Source organism: Aulonocara stuartgranti (assembly GCF_965226115.1).
Source record: "Aulonocara stuartgranti genome assembly, chromosome: 17".
NCBI lineage: Eukaryota > Metazoa > Chordata > Actinopteri > Cichliformes > Cichlidae > Aulonocara > Aulonocara stuartgranti.
The window spans coordinates 12,741,892-12,762,920 of record NC_138953.1 but is presented as its reverse complement, the minus strand read 5'-3'; the positions used below and the strand labels follow the sequence as shown (position 1 = coordinate 12,762,920).

At 41.1% G+C, this 21,029-nt stretch overlaps 1 protein-coding gene across 4 annotated transcripts in view; it reads right to left on the bottom strand.

The window, feature by feature from the left end:
* The window catches only part of LOC309692846 (carboxyl-terminal PDZ ligand of neuronal nitric oxide synthase protein-like), a 272,306-nt gene that overhangs the window by 71,998 nt on the left and 179,279 nt on the right, over nucleotides 1-21,029 (bottom strand). For 2 of the 4 annotated variants that reach the window (XM_082511678.1, XM_082511677.1), the window contains exon 7: nucleotides 17,689-17,906. In XM_082511678.1, coding sequence (XP_082367804.1) covers nucleotides 17,689-17,906 — 218 coding nt within the window. The remainder of the gene's footprint in view (nucleotides 1-17,688; nucleotides 17,907-21,029) is intronic. The other 2 variants (XM_082511680.1, XM_082511679.1) reach the window with 1 other exon arrangement.

The window sequence follows — 21,029 nt, the reverse complement described above, 5'->3', positions numbered from 1 at the left end:
AAAAAAAAGCACTCTCAGACATACACGGAGACCTTGAGATTATAGCATACATGTTTTCCTCCAAAGGCATTTACCACACAGACTGATACAGGCTGAAGGCCATGTAGTGCCCCAAAGGTAAAACATTAAGTGTGCTTTGCTGTGATGGACCAGTCATGGCAGTAGTGAGAGGAGTCTAACAGCGAGCTGACATAAATTCGGAAACCTCGGGGCCTAATAAATGAAGCCAAGTGCCAAAAACTGCAGTTCCTTAAGGGTCACTGGAGGCTGGCTTCAAAAGCGAGTCAAATTGATTATTTTAAAACCCCTAAATGCTGTCACGACTAAGTTAGGCTGCTTTGACTGATCTGTGTAACAGCACACGCTGTGTAGATGGCCTCTTTTAATTGAAGTTACTGAACTCCACCTGTCTTGAAAGTTACTGTTTCACTGAGTTTGTGTAGTTGGAGGAATTTTAAATGGGTGGATATATATTGTGGCTTGAAAGCCTGCAATCTAGTTTTAGTGACCGGAAAGTTTGTATTTATCAATAAGCCTCTCATCACTGTGTCATCTGTGGCTACAACTTAGCAACCAAACTTTCATGCCGATAAAGCAAGAATGAGCTGGTGGTGGCCATCACACCAAAGTGGATGCTTTAAAATGTGAAAACACTGGGTGGTATCACTTCCACTGCCACCTCTCTTACCTCCTGATGTGGACATTGTCGCCCTTAAAAACGGAGCAGTTTGCACAACTAGTGTATCGTAGCAGCAACACCACAGACCACCTTGTGCATACACCTGTGATGCTACCAGTTTCTGACAAAACTGCGATATTTATGTGTAACAGTGTTGGTCAGCCAGCCAGATATATGTGGATATCAAAAGCTTTTGAATAGAGCTGCTGTGTATTCGAGGGCAAAGTGTTTCATAATGAATCAAATGCTATTGGACGGTTGGGGCGACTGGCGATCAGAAACCTGATGAAATTGAACCTTAACCTGCCTTAAGGAATCTACGCCAAAATACTTCACAGTCTGTCTCTCATGCCTTCTGGTGACACCAAGAGCAGACGCACTCTGCATGAGAGGAAAATGTGACTGATGGCCTGCCTGACACGGACCTTTTATGTTAACGAGAGGAAATTATCCAGGTTGACAGGTTGTTTGGCGCCATCATGATTTGAATAATAAGACAGAAGTCTCCAGAATGAGTGAGAGTGTGTGTGTGTGTATAAATGTGAGATAAGAGAGAATTTGTTGGCGATGACTTCTCAGTAACAAGCAGGATCCCGATAAACGTGTTTTCTCTAAAGTGCCTCTTTTTAACACACACTTCCTTCACCTTTATTCCATTGGAGTTACTCCGAGATACGTAAAACAACTGCTCAGCTGCTAAGTAAAGGACGGTAAGCAGGATTATTGCGGTAGCTTTGAAGCTGGGTTGTCAGACAGAGAAGGTTTAGCAAGTGGAAGCGTGAATAAGATAATTCAGCACTTAAAGCAACACAGAGGAAAGAGGATGGCATGTTTGGCTCACGAGTACTGTGGACACAGGAACTATTCCCAATTATAGAAGGAGAAGACAGACATAAATAGACTGTCAGCTGGCGCAGAAGAAGACATAACACAGATGGAAAGAAATCCCATTCCAAAAGTACACTGATTTAGTCATCTGCAACATTTTCCCATCTGATAAATGGTAAATGGCCTGTATTTGTATAGCGCTTTTCTAGTCCCTAAGGACCCCAAAGCGCTTTACACAACCTGTCATCCACCCATTCACACACACATTCACACACTGGTGATGGCAAGCTACAATGTAGCCACAGCCACCCTGGGGCGCACTGACAGAGGCGAGGCTGCCGGACACTGGCGCCACCGGGCCCTCCGACCACCACCAGTAGGCAACGGGTGAAGTGTCTTGCCCAAGGACACAACGACCGAGACTGTCCAAGCCGAAGCTCGAACCGGCAACCTTCCGATTACAAGGCGAACCCCCAACTCTTGAGCCACGATCGCCCCATAAACTGTTTACTACCAGTGATGTTTCCCATCACTTATAACAATAATTGTCTATGCCATAACTGCATATTAGAAAAGCCATTATACTGCTTTTGCAAAATCCATTGTCAACATCCAAAGAATGTGTCACGGAGGACTGGAGCTGTTCTAGCACCTAATAAGCAGTTTTGAGGAAGCACATAGGAAATTTCAGCCTCTTTGGGATGTGGGTAGTTCAAGAGTTGTCATTTTCCCCCTCATATAACATCAATGGTGAACAAAAGAGCTAAGGCAGGCCAAATATATGGTACCATACTAGACGCAAACAGCAGCTTACTATGCATCAAACAAAGGATTCCAGGCAAAGGAAGGTAATTCCTATGCAGACCAAACACATGAAGTTTGTCAGGTGCACTAACCATAAATTATAGGATGTAGTCACAGACTATATATAAAAAATAGACGGTTTGTGCCTTTAGCCCTAAGGTCACAGTTACAACTCTGGCTGCATAGAAGCATAGAATCAGTTTATGGCGCTTATTTGAGTCAGAGGAGGATAACGCACACAATGATTTGTCTTGTGGCTGTTGAGTTGACTTGATGTATGCTTACTGTATTCTAATTATATACGTTTTGAAATATATATTTTTGAAAGCAGCAGAAAAAAAACTGTGCAACGAATACACAGCATATCGACAAAAGCAGTGGGCCACCTACAGGAGCTGCGCAGCCTTGGAAACCTAAGCCATGAAGCTCCCAGCACACAGCTCTTTTGCTGATGTTAACTTCAGAGGAGGTCTGAATCTCTGCATTCCTATATACTGTAAATCATAGGAATAGTAGTATAAAAGAAAAACCCGATGCATTTTACAGATGAATTGCTTGACAGCTGCATTGATAAAAGTGGTAATGATTGTGGATGTAGGAGTATGCTACCATTTTACTTTCAAGCTCTTTTCAAGTCTCTTTTGAAGATGACAAACAAAAGACTGGTTGCAGAGTTGGTGTATTAGCTTCTCAGGGTCATTCTTTACCCATCTCAAAATGATGCCACACTTGGAATATAAGCTCTAAGAATGATATGGACTAATAATGTCAGAAATAAATAAAGGTATTAAGAACCAACCAGCTGATAGACTGTAATGACCTCAAACCTTATCAAATGAAGTTTGATTGTAGAATAGTGTAATTTAAAGAATATCAAAATACAGTTGTTGCATTTTCTTTAAAAAGGTTCGGCTGCAATAAATAAAAAAGAACATGTAAAAGTGTGAATAATTATTTTTATTATCCCTGAAACACATGACACATCACACTTCCTCTGAGCCAAATCCTGTAACTCCAAAAATGCCACTGCATAGAGGGCCCACACAGCTGTGTGAATGCTGGATGCCAACATATTCCCATAAACTGCACAATGCCTGGAGTGACTCCTAAAAAACTGGTGACTGAGCTAGCGAGGGTTGATGCATATGAAAAGCTGTCAAGGATGTTAAATGGGGCAGGCAAATGTGGGCGTAGAAGGCACTCAGTTGTGAACATTTGTAATCTTTGTGTTAATGGGTACAAGAAGTCCATTCATTAAAAAAAAGAAGCCAAACTGGTGATGAGATCAGTCTCTTTTTTTTTTAAAGTAACTTTTGAATTTCCATATGAGACGCAACAATGGGTATGTTAACTTGGATAATGGGTGGATAAATAAAAAACATCCACAATGCCGACGACAAAAGCCGAGGACAGGCACTGAGTCAAACCCACACATGAAACGCTCACACCCCCGTATTCACAGCTAGAAGTTTGTTAAACACAATCCTGCATATTCAAACACAGACTCGGCCTCTCTGCACTGTTTACTGCCTAGAATAAGAAACAACAGTCCATGCCTGAATGCTAAACTTGTTTACCACAGAAAAAGCCAATTATGGAAGACGGAGTGAATATTCAAACTGAGAAGGGGGGCTTAAAGGGGAGGATCAGCCATATTGCTGAAATTTCTCATAACTGTTTGACCCAAAGGGAAAAGTTGCTATTATATCACACACTAACAAGTTCATAGTTGTCCCTTTATAGCCTTCCCTTTATCTTTTAGCCTCTGGTTGTACTCATTGATGGACAGACAGAAAACAGGGAAGCAGAGAAAAGGGAAACAAAGCTAAAGATAGATGATGAGGGATAAAGGAAGTTTTTAATTCTCCTCCTACAGCTGTGATTACACTAGCTGCTCTCTGTCTGTCAAACAGACAGTGCCCTCCCACCCACACCCACACACGGACGCTGGCTATAAAACACTGTGCAGTCTGACAGGTTCTGGGTTCCTTCACTGCTGACAGCCTTGGCTACAGATTTACAACTTTATCAAGGGCTCTCGAGAAGAAAAAAGAAAATAAAATCTGCACAAATTACTCCACTGTGGCTCTGCCTGTAATAAAATTGCATGACATCAACCTAAACAACCTAAACCATGGTATAACAATATAAGGGAATATCTTAATTTGGCGGAAGTGTTTTGACGTGCTTGGGCACGTTACTATGAATAACCCCATTAACAGACTACTCCTCCACTATGTTTTACTTCTAAGGGTGACTTCATGATAATATAGTGATAGCGTGATGCCTCCTAATGTAACAAATCTGTTATTGTTCAAAGGATGTTCCAAAAGAAAAATGGTTTGGGACTAACAGAATAATAATAATAAGAAGAAGAATTTGGGGCTAAGAAAAGCTTTGGTGTGAAAAGCAAGACTAAAGAGCTGTTTATCTTAAAACAATAGTTTGATTTATTGTGTCTTGATACTTTGTTATTAATATCCTAGCCATCTTGCTATTGTTTAACCAAAGACTTGCCTAGTGTCAGGATTAGCTAAATTAGCAAAGTTTGAGAAACAAGTAGACATTTAAAAAAAATTCCCACTCATTTTGGCATTCCAGTTTTCTACAAAACAGGTGATATTTTTATAAAAAAAAGGGTGCATGTTAACTACAACCAGTACCCTAGATCAGCGGTCCCCAACCCCCGGGCCTCGGACCGGTACCGGTCCATGAGTCGTTTGGTACCGGGCCGCGAGAGTTGAGGCTCAGGTGTGAAATGTATGGTTTTCAGGGTTTTTATCGGTTTTCAGTGTTATTTTGTTATCGTTTTTATCGTTAACTCAGTTTTCCTGGGTCTTTTCACGTGTGTTATGAATAAATTTTCTTTTTTTCGGTACCGGTACTAGTTTTATTTTGTTGTATTTATCCGCGACACCTTAAAGGCCGGTCCATGAAAATATTGTCGGGAATAAACCGGTCCGTGGCGCAAAAAAGGTTGGGGACCGCTGGCCTAGATGGATCAGCAATGACTTGGTAGATTTTAAGTTAATTACTGTATATTTCTCTGAATAATTTGTTTTCTTTGTACAACTATTTGACGGGGTTACTTGAAAGAGCAATATTCTAACCCAGGGGTGTCAAATTCAGGTTTACCGAGTGCCATATTGAAATACGAGGATCACACCAAGAACCATAAACATGCTTTAATCTGTAAATATACAGTACAGTACTGTATAGACATTTGAACTGCCCTTCAAGTTTTTATATTTTGCTTCCAAGGAGCTCAAGTGGTGGAATAGCTCCCTATGCCTTTTCAGGGTTTGTTTGTTTGTTCAGCCACTTAAGGACCCCAAAGCACTTTACACATTCAGTCATCCACCCATCCACACACACATTCACACACTGGTGATGGCAAGCTACATGTAGCCACAGCCACCCTGGGGCGCACCTCTGACCACCACCAGTAGGCAACGGGTGAAGTGTCTTGCCCAAGGACACAACGACCGAAACTGTCCGAGCCGGGGCTCGAACCGGCAACCTTCTGATTACAAGGCGAACTCCCAAATCTTGAGCCACGAAGGTGAAAAAAGCTCCCCATGGACCCCTCTTTTCACTTGGTAAAGATTTAAGCTACTCATTCTCCCACCTCAGTCCCAGCTGAGATTGTTTGCCTTCAGCAAGAACTTTCCTTTGTCTTGGATTTTGATTTAGCTAGCCTTTTAGCTTCAGTGGGTGCTCTGCAGGTCTGCCTGTCTGTTTTGTTTGGTGTATGTAACAAGATCATGGAAATGGTCACCAAATGATGTCTCAGTGATATATCCTGTGTACTGATACAGGATGAAATAGGAGTGTACTAAATCAGAGAATATTTCAGCAGGTTTTAAAATCACATCCACAGTTTGTGGCAAGCTCACCCACATTTTCAACCCAGCATGCCACACTGATCAACACCCTGAGAAAGGAACCTCGTTGTCCCATCCTTCAGAATAGCCTTTTCATATTTCCTTTCCAATTTCCACTGAGTCCTTTCACTTCTGACACAAGCATCAGGTGGTGGTTGTTTTTTTGTTTTTTTTTGTTTTTAAATAATGCATACAGTCTGCAAGCTAGACTCAGAGCTTGTTAGGGAATATCTACAACCGTGCAACAAAGTCGAACATTTCTTTGCCCTTAGTGTCATTAGAATCATTTGAGCTGCTTTTGATGATCTTTCAACACAGCCATTGTTGTTATTGTCAAATGACATTTCTTGTTTCCCTGGCTAATGGTTGCCTCATTACGTTTTAATGATGCCAGTCACATAGTTGCGGGCATTAATTTGCATGTCGTTGTACTTGAGGCACTGGCTGTTCTTATTACTCAAAGCTCTGTTGGTTTTGCTTCAAGATGTCTAATCAGAGACTGATTCAGACCTGGGAAGCAAAGGGAGAGCTACTTATTACTGTAGTATAAAAACAGTAGGCAGTAGGGTCTGTGGAGGGTTCATACAAAACAACTCTTATGTTAACAATTATAAATAATAAGTAACATGTAATTGGGAGTGGTGAACAAGTTGATAAAAGTCTGTTGCAAAACCTATTTGGTATACCTGGATTTCTTCCAGGTTATATTTAGGTGATTTGCAAGCCAGGCTGGTAGTTTAATTTGTCTTAATCCAACATTGGACTTCTACAGTCATCCTCGCAATTTCTTCTACAGATCAGACATGCCAGTTACAGCTCCATTCATCCCATTCACCCGCCCAGCTATCTGGGGGGAGGGACTGGAGCCTATTACAGCTGTCATGGAAAGGTGGAGTGGACCTTGGACAGGTCGTCAATCTGTCGCAGGGAAAACTCTTCCTATGTAGACTATGGTGAAGCTAGGGAAAGAAGTGGAGTAGGGGTAAAAAAAAAACCCAGAAAAGGCTTAGTGTTGTATGCGAGGCTGGACACGAAGAAAGGAGGAAAGGACTTGTATCAATTGGATATTGACAAATGCAGAAGAGGAGTACGGGATCCAATTTACAAGGGTGATGTGCAGAGCCGTCTACAGAGGGATAATTTTGATGAGCCATGCCAGGAAAAGAGTTGTTTAAAGATAGGTTAAGAAGAGAGGTGACAATCAGCATGGAGCAGTATGGACTGCATGCCAGTGTTGATGGAGAAGTACCGAAAAGGTCAGAAGCAGTTGCACTTCTGTGTAACCTGATGAAGAAACTCCCAAGAACCTCTCAAGAAATGTTGCTACACGTTGGGTCGACGCAGCCTGCAACAACTTAAATAGCGTGGAAAGTTACAGCGTAGGGATAAAAGCTAAAGCTAAACCAAGCTTTACAGATGGGTTCAAAGTGGGGGTACAGTTGAAGATGTTAAGGTTTCCATTGGATGTGACCAAAATGGACAAGATTATAAATGAGTATAACAGAAGGGCAGGTTGAGCAGTTTGGTGGGTAAAGTTAGAGTAGCAAAGCTGAGATGGTTTGGACAAAGGATGTTAAAGATGTAGCTGCCAGTAGCGAAGAAAAAAAAAGAAGACCTCAGAAAAGACTCATGGATGTATTGAAGGAGGATGCTAGGGGTAGGGTGAGATGAAGGCGGGTGATCTGCTTTGGTGACCCCCTAAAGGGAGTAGCCGAAAGAAGAAGAATGTCGACACAAAATGCAGGCTACTGGAGTGGAAAGTGTAATGATGGATGAGACAGAACAAGCAAATGATGAACGGGGAAACAAACCCTCTGTGTGGAAGTAAAAAAGATGTACGATCATCTCAGGCTTTGGAATGCAGATCAATCCTGGACTAACTCAAGCCTGCCTGAGGCGAAAAGGTCACCGTTTTACTTTGTCTTTTCTTTGGCCGCATTTTTTTGTGGTTTGCTGTCAGCCAACAACACACGAGTTACAGGCTCAGAGCAAATAGCTTCCTACATGGGATGATACCAGGTCCAAATACCACAACATTCCCACATATACGCATTTAAAAGCAGACGTGGATAAAAATAGAAGGTAAAAATGAGGCATGCTTAAATGTTAAGGTCTGCAGGATGACAGTATTTTGGCTTTGGGACTCCTTGGTTATTGGCAGACTTGTGTTGTATCACAACTTTACAAGTCTGCACACACATGCACACGCGCGCACACGCATGCTGGGAAATCAAATCAGACAGTGAGGCTACAGAGAGAAACCACCTCAGCTAGTGCCTCCAATATAAATGGGTCAAGAGACAGTTTCACAAAACCCCGCTGAGTTTACAGTGAAAAGTTGAGAGGCTGCATTTTTATTGTGTGAAGAGCATTGGAAAGATAAGTCCTGTAAGGCTGCTGTGGAGACAGGGAAAAGGGCCAAGTGTGAGTGTGCCTGCAGCTTAGAAGCTATGAGTTAAAGGCTGAAGAGACATGAATGTTTCTTTTTTTAGGCCATGGTAACAGGATTAAAATTGTTTCATGAAATAGACTAACAGTGCTATGATTTAATATATGTAACAGTGGTGCTAAAGCTGTAACTTCCTGAAAGAGAATAGACTCTTTCAAGGTTAACAGCACTTGCTACTCACACCTCTTCCCTGCTTTCTACAACTCTTTATGTCATCATCAACATCATCACCCTCTTGTCCTGAAGCCAGGCGAGTAATCACACGTGTGAAAACAGAATTTATGGTCTTTAGAGTCACACTTGACTACCTAAGCTTTCACACTCAGGGAAGATGTTCAAATTCTCAGTTGCAGCTGCTTAACTACTCATTTATATATTGAACCATAAATTAAACAAGTACTTATGTATCTAAAAAAAAAAAACAGAACAACACCATTTCTGAAAGATGCAACTGACAGGAAAAACAAGAAGAATAAACACAAACACGTGTGTCAGAAGCATGCTACAAGAAGTTAAAGGAAAGTATCACGATGTTAGAAAGTTCATTATCATTTTGAGGAAAGCGATTGAACCAGGCTGTAAAATTAAAACTATACTAGTAGCCCAGAGAAGCTTCAGTGCTTATTCCGATCTTGGTGGCCTTTTGTTTTGCTCTCTTTCAGGATGAACCCCTCACTACTTCAATAACACTGAGGTCTGAACTCTAGGGAGGCCAATCCATAACTCATGAAATTAACTGTCCGTTTTCTATCATCTACGTATGTTTTTTTGCCGTGTCTTTGAGATCCTTGTCATATGAAAAAGTGAATGTGTTGTCAGTCAGACATTTTCCAGATGGTACTGCTTGAAAATTAAATCAATTTTGACAGTATTTGTCTGCAATCATAATCCCATCAAGTTTGATAAAGTCCCCATCACCGCCGGCTGAAATGCAAACCATGACAGAGCCTCCAGCCTTTTACAGAGGGCTGCTGACACACCTGTTACCACTGATTTTCAGTCCGGTTCTTGTATAACGTGGCATACCTCAGCTGTGCAGCTTTTCTTGCAGTTTCTGTTAATGATGACTTCTTGACAGCAATACTTCCAACACAGACCATTTCTTATAAGTCTTCAGTGAACAGTAGCTCCTATGACTGTTCACTTCTTGACACAGATCATGGATGTCACTCACCCAGTTTCCTTAAATTTTTAAAGGTCACACTGCACACCATGCCCAGATATGGCAGGTTGTTAGCTACTAGCTCCGTGGGAATCACTTTGTTCGTATAAATTAATAAATCGCAATGAATGAAAAATGACAAAACACTCTGGTTCCTTGAATACATAAATAACTGAGTGGTGGCTTAAGACTTTTGCGCAGTGTTGCATCTTTTATCCCTACGCTGGTTTTTCACTCCAGGAAGTGCAGACTGCATACTTGAGGGATATTAACCCTTTAAGACCTACCATAGAACCAAGTCCGCCAGAGCTTATATTATATTTTTACATGCTGTGGAGCCATTTTTGGGAGCATTTCAAGTTGATATACATCAATACAACCATTATAGCCCAAACTTTAATAATATGTCTGCATTAGGTGCATAGTAATTACATAAATTGCAAAAAAGTGCAATAAACTACAAAAAAATTGAAAATCGTTTTTGTTTTTTTAACATATATTTCTAGTTAGAGAAATTTAAGAGGCTCATCCCTCAAAACTGTAAATACAAAAAAAGTTGCACAAACTAGTTTCCCACCACAGGAAATTTATTTTAAGTGTCTTCATAGTTTTATTTTTGAAATGCACCAATTTTTATATATTGCAGGAAAAACGAAAATAAATATTATAGTGCAAATTTGCAAAAAAGCAGCATATGCATCAAAATAAACTATTTCCAGCAGTGCAATATGAGTCTTAAGCATCCCAGAAACGACACAGAAAGTCATAAATTCAAACATAACTTTTAAAAACACCAGTATAGGCTCATAAGGCCCCGATCGTAATAAAACTACATTTCCGCAAAATGACGTCACTTCCGGTTTCGGGCAGGTCATGGCGGACATGCGGCAGTTCACGCTGATGGACGTAGGAAGTGTTACAAACAGCTGATCGGATCGGCGAAGCGTGTTTCTGGAATATTATGTTTTTGTTGCTGCAAGCGCTTTTTATGCAGTTTTTGCAAAGCTATATGTGGAAGGAAACTGTGACCTAGGACAAGCTGATGGCATAAGATGTAAGTACAACTCCTCCGGTTTCATATGCAAAAAAAATTACGTGGTTGCAGTGCTACCGGGATTTAAAAATACTTACGCAAAATGGAGCGTGTCCGCTCCGACCGGCTTTAAAGGGTTAATATTGCCAAAAGTCAAGCAAAGCTCTGTATAAACATTTTCCCTAATGTTGATTTTTCAATTATTTTGGGAAAGTTTATTCTCCTTACAACGGTTTGTATATTTATTTATTGATAAAGTTTAAATTTAGGGCTGGATCAGGCAACCCTGAATGCTCCATTAGTTATGTGGCAATAGGTCTAGGCTGTTGAGGGCTTCACTCACCTCTTTTCACTCTCTATGCCTTATATACCACTCTGCATTTTCTCAGTGTGTCTTTTGCCTCCCTCCTTTAACTCCAATCAATTGCAGCAGATGGCCGCCCCTCCCTAAGCCTGTTTCTGCTGGAGGTTTATTCCTGTTAAAAGGGAGATTTTCCTCCCCACTGTTGCCAAACGCTTGCTCATAGAGGGTTGCCTGATTGTTGGATTTGGATCTATTGCTGTAGGGTCTTTACCTTATAATATAAAGTGTCTCGATGAAACTATTGTTACTTTGGTGGCATATAAATAAAACTGAAATGAATTATTTTGCGTATTATTGCTTCTAATTTTCCTCAATTAAAAAAGAAAGTATGATCTAAACAAATACTGGATTGATATGTTGGTATTTAGTCTCCTGTGTTTAGGCCATGAGATTTTCCACGGTTCCTGGTTGGCTCGAGCTGGAATTAATCAAGAAAGTGGAGGCAGCTGGCCACTGTGTCTAGGATCTATAAAACCTGCCTCCTCCTTGTAGCAGCTCACTCTTCTGACACAATTTTCTTTTCTATTTGAGTTTTGATTTTTTATATAGTTGGATTTGAGTTCACCAGGCAGATTGCTTTTCTGCCACTCTCATTTCCAAGCCTGAATTTTTGTTGCATTTGATAAAAGAAAAATGTATTGCTGCTAAATTAAACTTAATTTTGGTTATTCCCTCGTGTCTTTCTTTTATTTGTTGTGATCCCAAAGCCAGACTGTAATAACTGTAAAGCTGATAACAAGGGAAATATAGGAGGAAAAAAACCCCAAGGAAAATAAAATCACATCCAACTAAACACAGACTCTGCCTCTCACCCACTGGGCACCATAGCTTGTGAGTGGGAAGCCTGTCTAATGATTCAACAACGTTAGGCCATATTAGAGCTTAAAACAAAATAAAAAAAGTCATGAAGGACAGCGGAAAAAAGGAGAGGACAGAAAGTGATTTGTCAGTGGAGTGATGTCTATAGCATTACTCTCATAAAGCATTTACACCTACCTGACAGCATCTGAAAGTAGGCCAGATGCAAAACCTCTATCAGTGCATTTGTTTTAAAGTCACACTTTAAAGCTCGTCAATGTAAACGTACGTTTTATTCATTCACTGGTGGAACTCTTATGCAAACTACTGAACAAATGGGCTCGGCAACTTCACTTTTAATTGGTATAAGAGTGATCGCAGCCAGTACGAGATGCACCATGAGAGCTTGGATGCTGGTAGTTTTCCACCCAATGACCTGTGGAATCACCTGCTGTTTGAAAGTGGTTTTGCACACTTAACCTCTGGGCGAACAGAGGACACCACAAATACTTGTAATCGGTCTCCTACAGCAAAAAGAAAATTCAATGACATCACCAGGAAACCCCTGAGATTTTGTAGTCACAAGGAGAGTGGTGTCCTATTTTTACTCTACTTGACTGATCCATTAGATAAGCATTTACCGCTCACCAAAAACACAAGAGGAGCCAGAAATATGTAAAGCACACTTTTGTCTCTCCATTGCACCCAGTGACTTTGTAATTTGCCTTGGATTAATACTTTTTGTGATCCCTGAGGCAAGCCCTTTAAATGAAGACGTCCTGACTCAACCCCATGGACCGAAAGCCTAAGGTAGGATTGATGCGTGCTCTCCGAGTCTTCTGGGATCATTTGAACACAGGCAGCCGAGGGATTTGTCAGTCTAATGGGAGCTGACAGGAAGAGAATGAACTTTAACACTCGCAGACTGCTTTCCCTTTCATGAGCTTCCAAAGAAACCCTGTAGTGAATCAAATCCCTTTCCTCAGGGACACGCACACACAGAGACACACACACGCGCACACATGTGTCATGTGTCAGAAAAAATGCATATATATATATATATATATACACACACATATATATATATATATATATATATGCATTTTTTCTGACACATGACACATGTGTGCGCGTGTGTGTGTCTCTGTGTGTGTGTGTATATATATATATATATATATATATATATATATATATATACACATATATATATATATATATATATATATATATATACATATATACACATATATATATATATATATATATATATATATATATATATATATATATATATATATATATACACACACACGCGCACACACGCGCACACATGTGTCATGTGTCAGAAAAAATGCATATATATATATATATATATATATATATATATATATATATATATTAATACGCACACTACATGAACACACGACAATGTGTCACGCACACAGACATTCGCTCCCTCCAGTGACCTGAGAATAGAGGTCACTGCCGAGAGCTCGTTGTTTCAGTGATTTCACGCCATGTTGCTTTCAATCAGGAGCTGTAATGAAGGGTCTCATAACTAACGTTAATGGGACCCAAGGACTGTTAACCAGATGAATAGCTTGGTTTTATAACTCTGATTTAGCATCTGGCATCTCTTCACGTGGTGTGTTAACAGGTATGTTTCGGTGCGCCTGAAGCCTGAGGTGACATAACACTCTTGTGTGGGTCTTGATGAGACGTTTACTTAACGCTGGCCTGGAGTGTTGCCTAGGAGCTCATCTGTTTCACTATTTAGCATTGACTGAAGATGAATAAGGAACAGCCTGGTTACCCGGAGTTAAGCACAGCCCTGAGCGTTTTATGAGATCTGATGAAAAAAAGACCATCAAGAAATTAAAAAGATATATAAACAAAAACTATACTCCAAATCAGTCGGGGTGAATGTGACCGTCTGAGCATCAGAGGGAATAAATAATGCAACTCTTTAATTTGCTAAGTAGCAGAAATGTTTGGCAAATGTTGCAACTTTGTCCCAAAAACTGGCAACTCTTCAGGCCACAGCCTTTCACTCAAGAGCACTCAGTAATAAATCTTGGTGCATTGTTTTATTCAGGCTAGACAACAGCAGTCTGTTCATGACTCTTATTAACATTCTTTTTAGAAAATGAACACTAGCCTGAATAAAGCTTACAGAAAGGCGAAAACAGTAGCCTGTCTGGAGAGCCTGTTCTCCTTCCCAGGGTGTTAAATGCTGCTGTTTTGCCAGGGTATGCATGTCAGTGGTATGCACAAAGTCCTACAGCACAGCAAAAGTAAAAACGAACATCTCCACAGAGCTCTACGTTGTCCTGTGAAAAAGGAGAAAGTATACTTTGACTCCTTCTATAAGAATTTAAGCAAGTAGGTAGCTGCCAGGTGCTGCTATTCAAATGTACTTTATTAACTGCACATCTGTCTGTGTGAGCACCTCTACAGAAGGAGTTTAATGTACTTTATATACTTTAATGTCAGGTACACGTCAGTAGTGTATGTGCCAGCAAGTTCACTCTGAGATCAGAGAAACTGCAACAAACCCAACAGCTACATTACAGACTCTATAAGCCTCAGTTGGCATTTTAGTCCCAGTACAACACAAAAGACTGAACAAGTCTTCTCTCTAAAAAAGACGATGGCAGCACAACTCAGGTTTCCAAAATTGCATCTTAACAAACCACAAGACTTCTTTAAGAATGCCCTTTGGACAAAGAAAACCAAACTGGAGATGTTTGGCCCTAAATTCAGGTCTTTTAGAGTGAAGGGCCCAGTTCTGAAGACCTTCTATGACTCTGTGGTGGCCTCAGCCATCTTTTACGGTGTGGTCTGCTGGGGCGGCAACATCTCTGCCGGAGACAGGAAGAGAACAGACTGATCAGAAGGGCCAGCTCTGTTCTAGGATGCCCTCTGGATCCAGTGGAGGTGGTGAGTGACAGGAGAATGGTGGCTAAGCTGTCATCCCTGTTGGACAACATCTCCCACCCCATGCAGGAGACTCTGACAGCACTGAGCAGCTCCTTCAGTGGCTGGCTGCGGCACCCACGGTGTGGGACGGAGAGATTTTGCAGGTCTTTCCTCCCCATTGCTGTCAGACTCCACAACAAAGACTTCAACTGATCAAACACACACATCCACACATGTGCAATAACACTAAGTGCAATACTCTTTTCTGGCATCGTTGTATTATACTCAATTGTATATAACATTTGTATTCTATTTTATTCGATTGTATATAGTATTTTATTTTATTTTATTCTATTCTATTGTGTACAGTATCTCATAGATATATTATTCCAGTGTTTTTTCTCTAATTTTTCTATGCAACTTGCACTGTCCACTGCTGTAACAAAACAAATTTCCCACACGTGGGACTAATAAAGGTTATCTTATCTTATCTTGTCTTAACCGTCAGCACCACATTTAAGAAAAGCTAAATGCATGACATCAGCACAGTCCTACCAGCAGTCAAACAGAGTTGCAGAGGGGTGATAGTTTGGGCTTGTTTTGCAGCCACAGGATCTGGACACCTTGCACTTGTTTAGCTCACCGCAAACTCTGTATACCAAAGTATTGTCCAACAGCTAAAACTTGGCTAAAGTTGAATCATGCAAAAGGAAAATGCAACAGAATCACTGAAGAATTCAAGAATTGAGATGTTGCAAGAGCCCAGTAAAAGTCCAAACTCCAATCTGACTGTAACGTGGGACACTAATGGAGCTGTGCAACACTAAATGCCCACAACTACCAAGGAACTGTAGCAATGCTGTCAAGAAGTATGGACCCAAATTCCTCCACAAAGATGTGAGAGACTGATAAAGTTATACAAAAAACCCCCCACTATAGCTTAAAGTTAGGATTGACTTCTGTATGACTTATCTGTAACTGTGACAATGTTTTACAGGTTCAAAAGAATGAATATAGAAAGTAACAAATAAAAGCAGTCCAGGCTTTTCTGCTATACTTGTCCACTCACTACTGAGCAAAGCCAGGCTATGGGAAGCTATAAATAATAAAAACGTAATAAAATTATTACAATGCACCGCTGTTGCCAACTTGATATGGAGCCCTAGGTCTTGAGCCAAACAGTAGCATAATAAACATCACCCTGCACCCCATCTCTGCCCTCATCACGTAGAGTTTCCCTCCCACTGCCTCCTCTATCAAAAACACAATTACACCCCTGCATACAACTGTAAATCCAGTAAAAAACAGTTACTATGCTGCTCTGCCAGCAGGCCAAACAACCATGCTCTCACACCTTCCGACAGGCCAGACAGCCTTTCTCTGGTTATAGATAGATGCTAGTGGTGAGTTTTCACAGGCCAGAGAGCAGATGGTCTGACTGAGCAGTATCAAATCTCTAATACTACAAGGCCATGCAAAGACGTGAACTGGCCATCTTTGCGCTCAGTTGCCAACACACTGCTAACAGCTCCTGAAAGAAACCAAGTAGTGGGAGCTACTTTCTTAACAGTCATGCCATACACAAGCACAGAGCTGGTGTAACATTGATTTTAGTGGAGTTTACTACATGCATTTATCTTCAAATGAAAATGAAAACTTTATGATTTCTCAAGTAAATCTTACATTAAAGAAAGCCTTCGAGAAATCTGTATAAAGTCTAAATCTAAACATAAACCGGTCCGTGGCGCAAAAAAGGTTGGGGAACGCTGACATAGGGGCAAAGGTCATGTTTCATAAAGCAAGGCATAAAAAAAACTACTTACATTTAAAAAATATATATTTTACAACTTAAAGTGTCCATTTGGTTTCTGCTGATGGCTCAGTTTGTGTACGACACCCTCGACCACTTTTGATCGCCACGTAGTAACACAGTTAGCACCTAGCTGAAAGCGACCTGCCTCCATGCAGTCGTGGCCCGACACAGATAGTCCTGCAGCTACTCTCAGAATTGCTAAAGGTTTGCAAAATAACTGCTGTCTAATTTGCAAACACAGATTGCCAACACTTTACAATCAATCAGAGTGTGCCAAACAACTCGTCTGCAACTCATCACTTTGCAATCAGCGACTTGAATCAACTGGTTGGCAACTTCGTATATTTTTTATAAAGCAAAGTGAGCGTCTTTCTTTGCACGTAGATGGCAACAGATTTGTAAAAGTCAAGTGCTGCATTATCACAAACAGATTGCATGTAATTGTAACTTGACCACATTCGATCACAAACTAATAGCAGACTGACTGTGTCATTTATCACTGCTTTGATGCACCAAAGTTGCTTTGAAGATGGCAGCTGTTTGCATGTGGTTGTGGCCTTTGTCCCTGTCTTTGAAACAACAAGAGTGTGAGTTCATTGCATGCAGTACAGTGGCAATAATCTTGGTACTGATGTGGTCTCCAACCACTAATTGCTCTGCAACTTTACCATAACTAGTTTGACTCTCCTGGTCACGTTGGGCTTTTCTGTTTGGGATCTTTTGTAAAAGAGCCTTCCTGCCACCTCGTACATGTGTGAGATTAATTGTTGATTCCAAAACAGACACGGATGTGCAGTAGATAAAGTGCTTCAAATTTAGAGAATAAAGTGACTAGAAAAGCGCTAAAGGCCTGTCCATTTGCCAACTGTAATGCCAAGCTGCTGCCACACATACAGAGAACATACATGAACCTTGGCAACCACATTGCCTATCTGTACACACAGTGTTTGCCTACCTTGTTTTCTGAGAGGTTCACATCTGTTGTCTTGGCTGTGGCGTCCAGGTCAGTCACTCCTCTGTTGAGGTTCAGATCCTCTGCTGCTAGCGCCTGGCTCACCTCCTCGGCATCAATGTCGGTCTCTTCAGCGACGGTCGCCGTCTTCTCTGCACCTGTTAGCTCCCGAACTGAGCCCAGGAAAGTACATACACACACAGGTGGATAAGCACGCACACCTGCACACACACACACACATGTAGGCGTGAGCATGTACGCACACACACATGGGTGGACAAACATAAAAGCGTTTAAGAGAAAAGTTTCCACACAGCCACAGTATGCTAAATAGTTGACAATTTTTTTTTATTGCCACACAGATGTCAAATTTAATGTCAATTTAAAATAAATGTACTGTTGGGAGCACACTCTGGCTTCCATTTAGTGTTCCTGTTGCTGTTAATTTATTTCCAATACAGAAATCAGTGGTGGTCTCTGAGTTTTTACAAAGCAGATATTAACTGTGATGATCAATAAAATTGCTTCCTGTGACACAAAATCAAAACAGCTGCTGTTCACAGCCAGCCCTCCCACTCTTCTGCTTGTGGCCCCATCGCTTTTAATCAAAATTTTAATGGAGATATCCATTTTCCTTTTATTTGGTAAAGTCTACTTTTGTTGCTGTTAATAGTTCCAGCAATCCAAACATGTTAGTTTAGTAAAAACACTGTTGAAAGCTGCCACAGTTTATGAGAGATCGATGCACTGAAAGACATTTTTAAAAAGTACCATTAAAGTCAATTAAAAAAGCAGAAATATGTTGATTTAACTTGATATTTGCCAGCAATGATTTCTCAGTTATGAGATTCCTCCTGCCTTCAGATATTTCCTCTGTAGAACTTTGTCACAGTCACTGAAACACTTCCTCCCAGTACCTGGAATGTCTTCACCCAATTCAATGTGAACCTTGTAACCAAGGAAAGCCTGTGTTTCCATATTTTATTCCATAAAACTGCACAACTGCACTGCACTTGAAAACTGCCCACAAAACAAAATTGCATTTGTTTTCTAGCTGTTAAAAATACACTTGACTGGCATAGGGGCTGCACTCCCTTCACTGGCAAAACTATATCAGCTGGCAAATCCATCTGCCCACCACTGGCTATCACGAAATAAAGCGAATAAGCATGAATATAAGAATATATAGTGGAAATACACTCACTTTCATCTATTCACCTGCTCGTTAACACAAATATCAAATCATCCAATCACATGGCAGCAACTCAATGCATTTAGGTATGTAGGCATGGTCTAGATGACTTGCTGAGGTTAAAACAGAGCATCAGAATGGGAAAGAAAATGTGTTATGGTTGATGGTACTGGTCTGAGTATTTCAGAAAGTGGCGATCTACTGGGATTTTCTCACACAACAATCTCTAGGGTTACAAAGAATGGTGTGAAAAGGAAGTATCAAGTTCTTTCCGAGCTCGTTGCAACCAGTCTATTCAATTCAATTCGATTCAGTGACAGGATAAAATCTGCACTGTATGTTCCTGGTATGCAGAAGAATGCATGTCTGAATCAAACATTAAAGCAGATGGGCTCCAGCAGCAGAAGACCACACAGGGTGTCACTTCTCTCAGCTCGTTTTCCCCTCTTGTGCACCCAGCTATTAATCCTCTCCTCCCCCTCCACTCAAACCTCCTCTCCAATAGTTTGGAAGGAGCACAGCTTGTCATCTCCAATACTTACCATTCAAAACCTGCTGCCAGTACTACTCTCACCTTTTCCTCCATTACACCTCGTAATACTCACCCTTTCTACTCAACTGGCAAAGCTCTGCTGCCCGGTGTTTACCCGTGCTCTCTGCTACTGACATAATTTCCCCCTGTTGTCTTTGCTTCCCAGTTCAGCCTCAACTCTTTCCAGATGACTTTGTTATTGTTAATTACACTGAGAGAAGAAAAGAGCTAAGCTCCTTTGCGGGGAGACTGTTGCAAATTGAGAAATGGTGCATACATGGGCCTGGGTGGGAGCCATTTACAAATGACTAAAGAGAGCAAGCGTTATACGTCTTGGATAAATGATTACATACAGCAACACTTCCTCTTGGAATGTGTGACCCTGGTATGATGAATATGGCATAACTATTATTTCAAGCACTTGGGGCAGGGATAGCTCAGTAGGTAAAGTGGTCGCCCCATGATCGGAAGGTCGGCGGTTCGAATCCACTTAACGGCTACCCTGAGGTACCCCTGAGCAAGGTACCATCCCTACACACTGCTCCCCGGGCGCCTGCTTAGTGGGCTGCCCACTGCTTCACTGAGTGAATGGGTCAAATGCAGAGAAAAACAAGTAATTTCCCCATGGGGATCAATAAAGTATCCATTATTATTATTATTATAAAGGTTTAGCAAAGTAGATTTCCCTGAAGTTTATAATTCAAATGAAAAGTGATATGTAAAATTAGCCACCTGTGCATGTTACACTGCAGGCTCTACACAGATTCACTGCAGAAGTCCAAATTAAGCTTTAGGCTCAAACCACGGCTCATATAAGAAAGTCAGCCGCCAGCTGCCTTCAGCCTCAGTGCCCACCCATGTCCACTGTGGGTGCAGACGGTGGTGACAAGAGGCCCAGGTGGCAGAGGCCTCCAGTGCCTCAGCAGAAGTGCAAGTAAGGGAAGGGCAGGGTTGACCTGAGGGAAGGGGGAACTGAACCCTTCTTTGTCTCCAAAACGCTGAGGGAAGCCTGGAGACAACACTGTGGGCAACCATTAATTAGACTCATCTGCATGGAAACTTATATGCAGTGAATATTTTTCTGATTAGTACAGGGAACGGGGGGGTTATAAAAATGTAATCAGATTCAGTAATTTACCTTGTTTAAGCTACTGGAATATTCTAAATCTTTTAAAACCAAAGTAGCAGCGGCAGCAGTGGTTCATTACTCTATAAGTGAGTGTGAATGGAAAGAGAAGGGGAAGAAAACTGTGGAATCACTAGCGCTTCAATTCACTGTTAAAATGACCAAAATTACTTTGAGCTTTTACTGTTTCTTAGTTGAAAAAAGGGTTAAACAGGTATAAATGAACTGGAAGCAGGTGCAGTTGTGTTGCTTTTTGTCACTCCATGAATAAAATAGTCAAAAATCACACTGACTGAATCAAAATAACTTGCTCAAATAAACAGTTTTTGTTTTGTGTGCTTTTAAACTGTAGCTAAAAAAGTTATCATATAGCCCGTGGGCTTTTTACCCAGCACACTTAGCATTCACTGACTATCTAGTTACTGCTGAATGGATATTCACGCCTGTGGCTCTGTTATAACTCATGCTAAATTGAACTGTAATGACACTGGCAT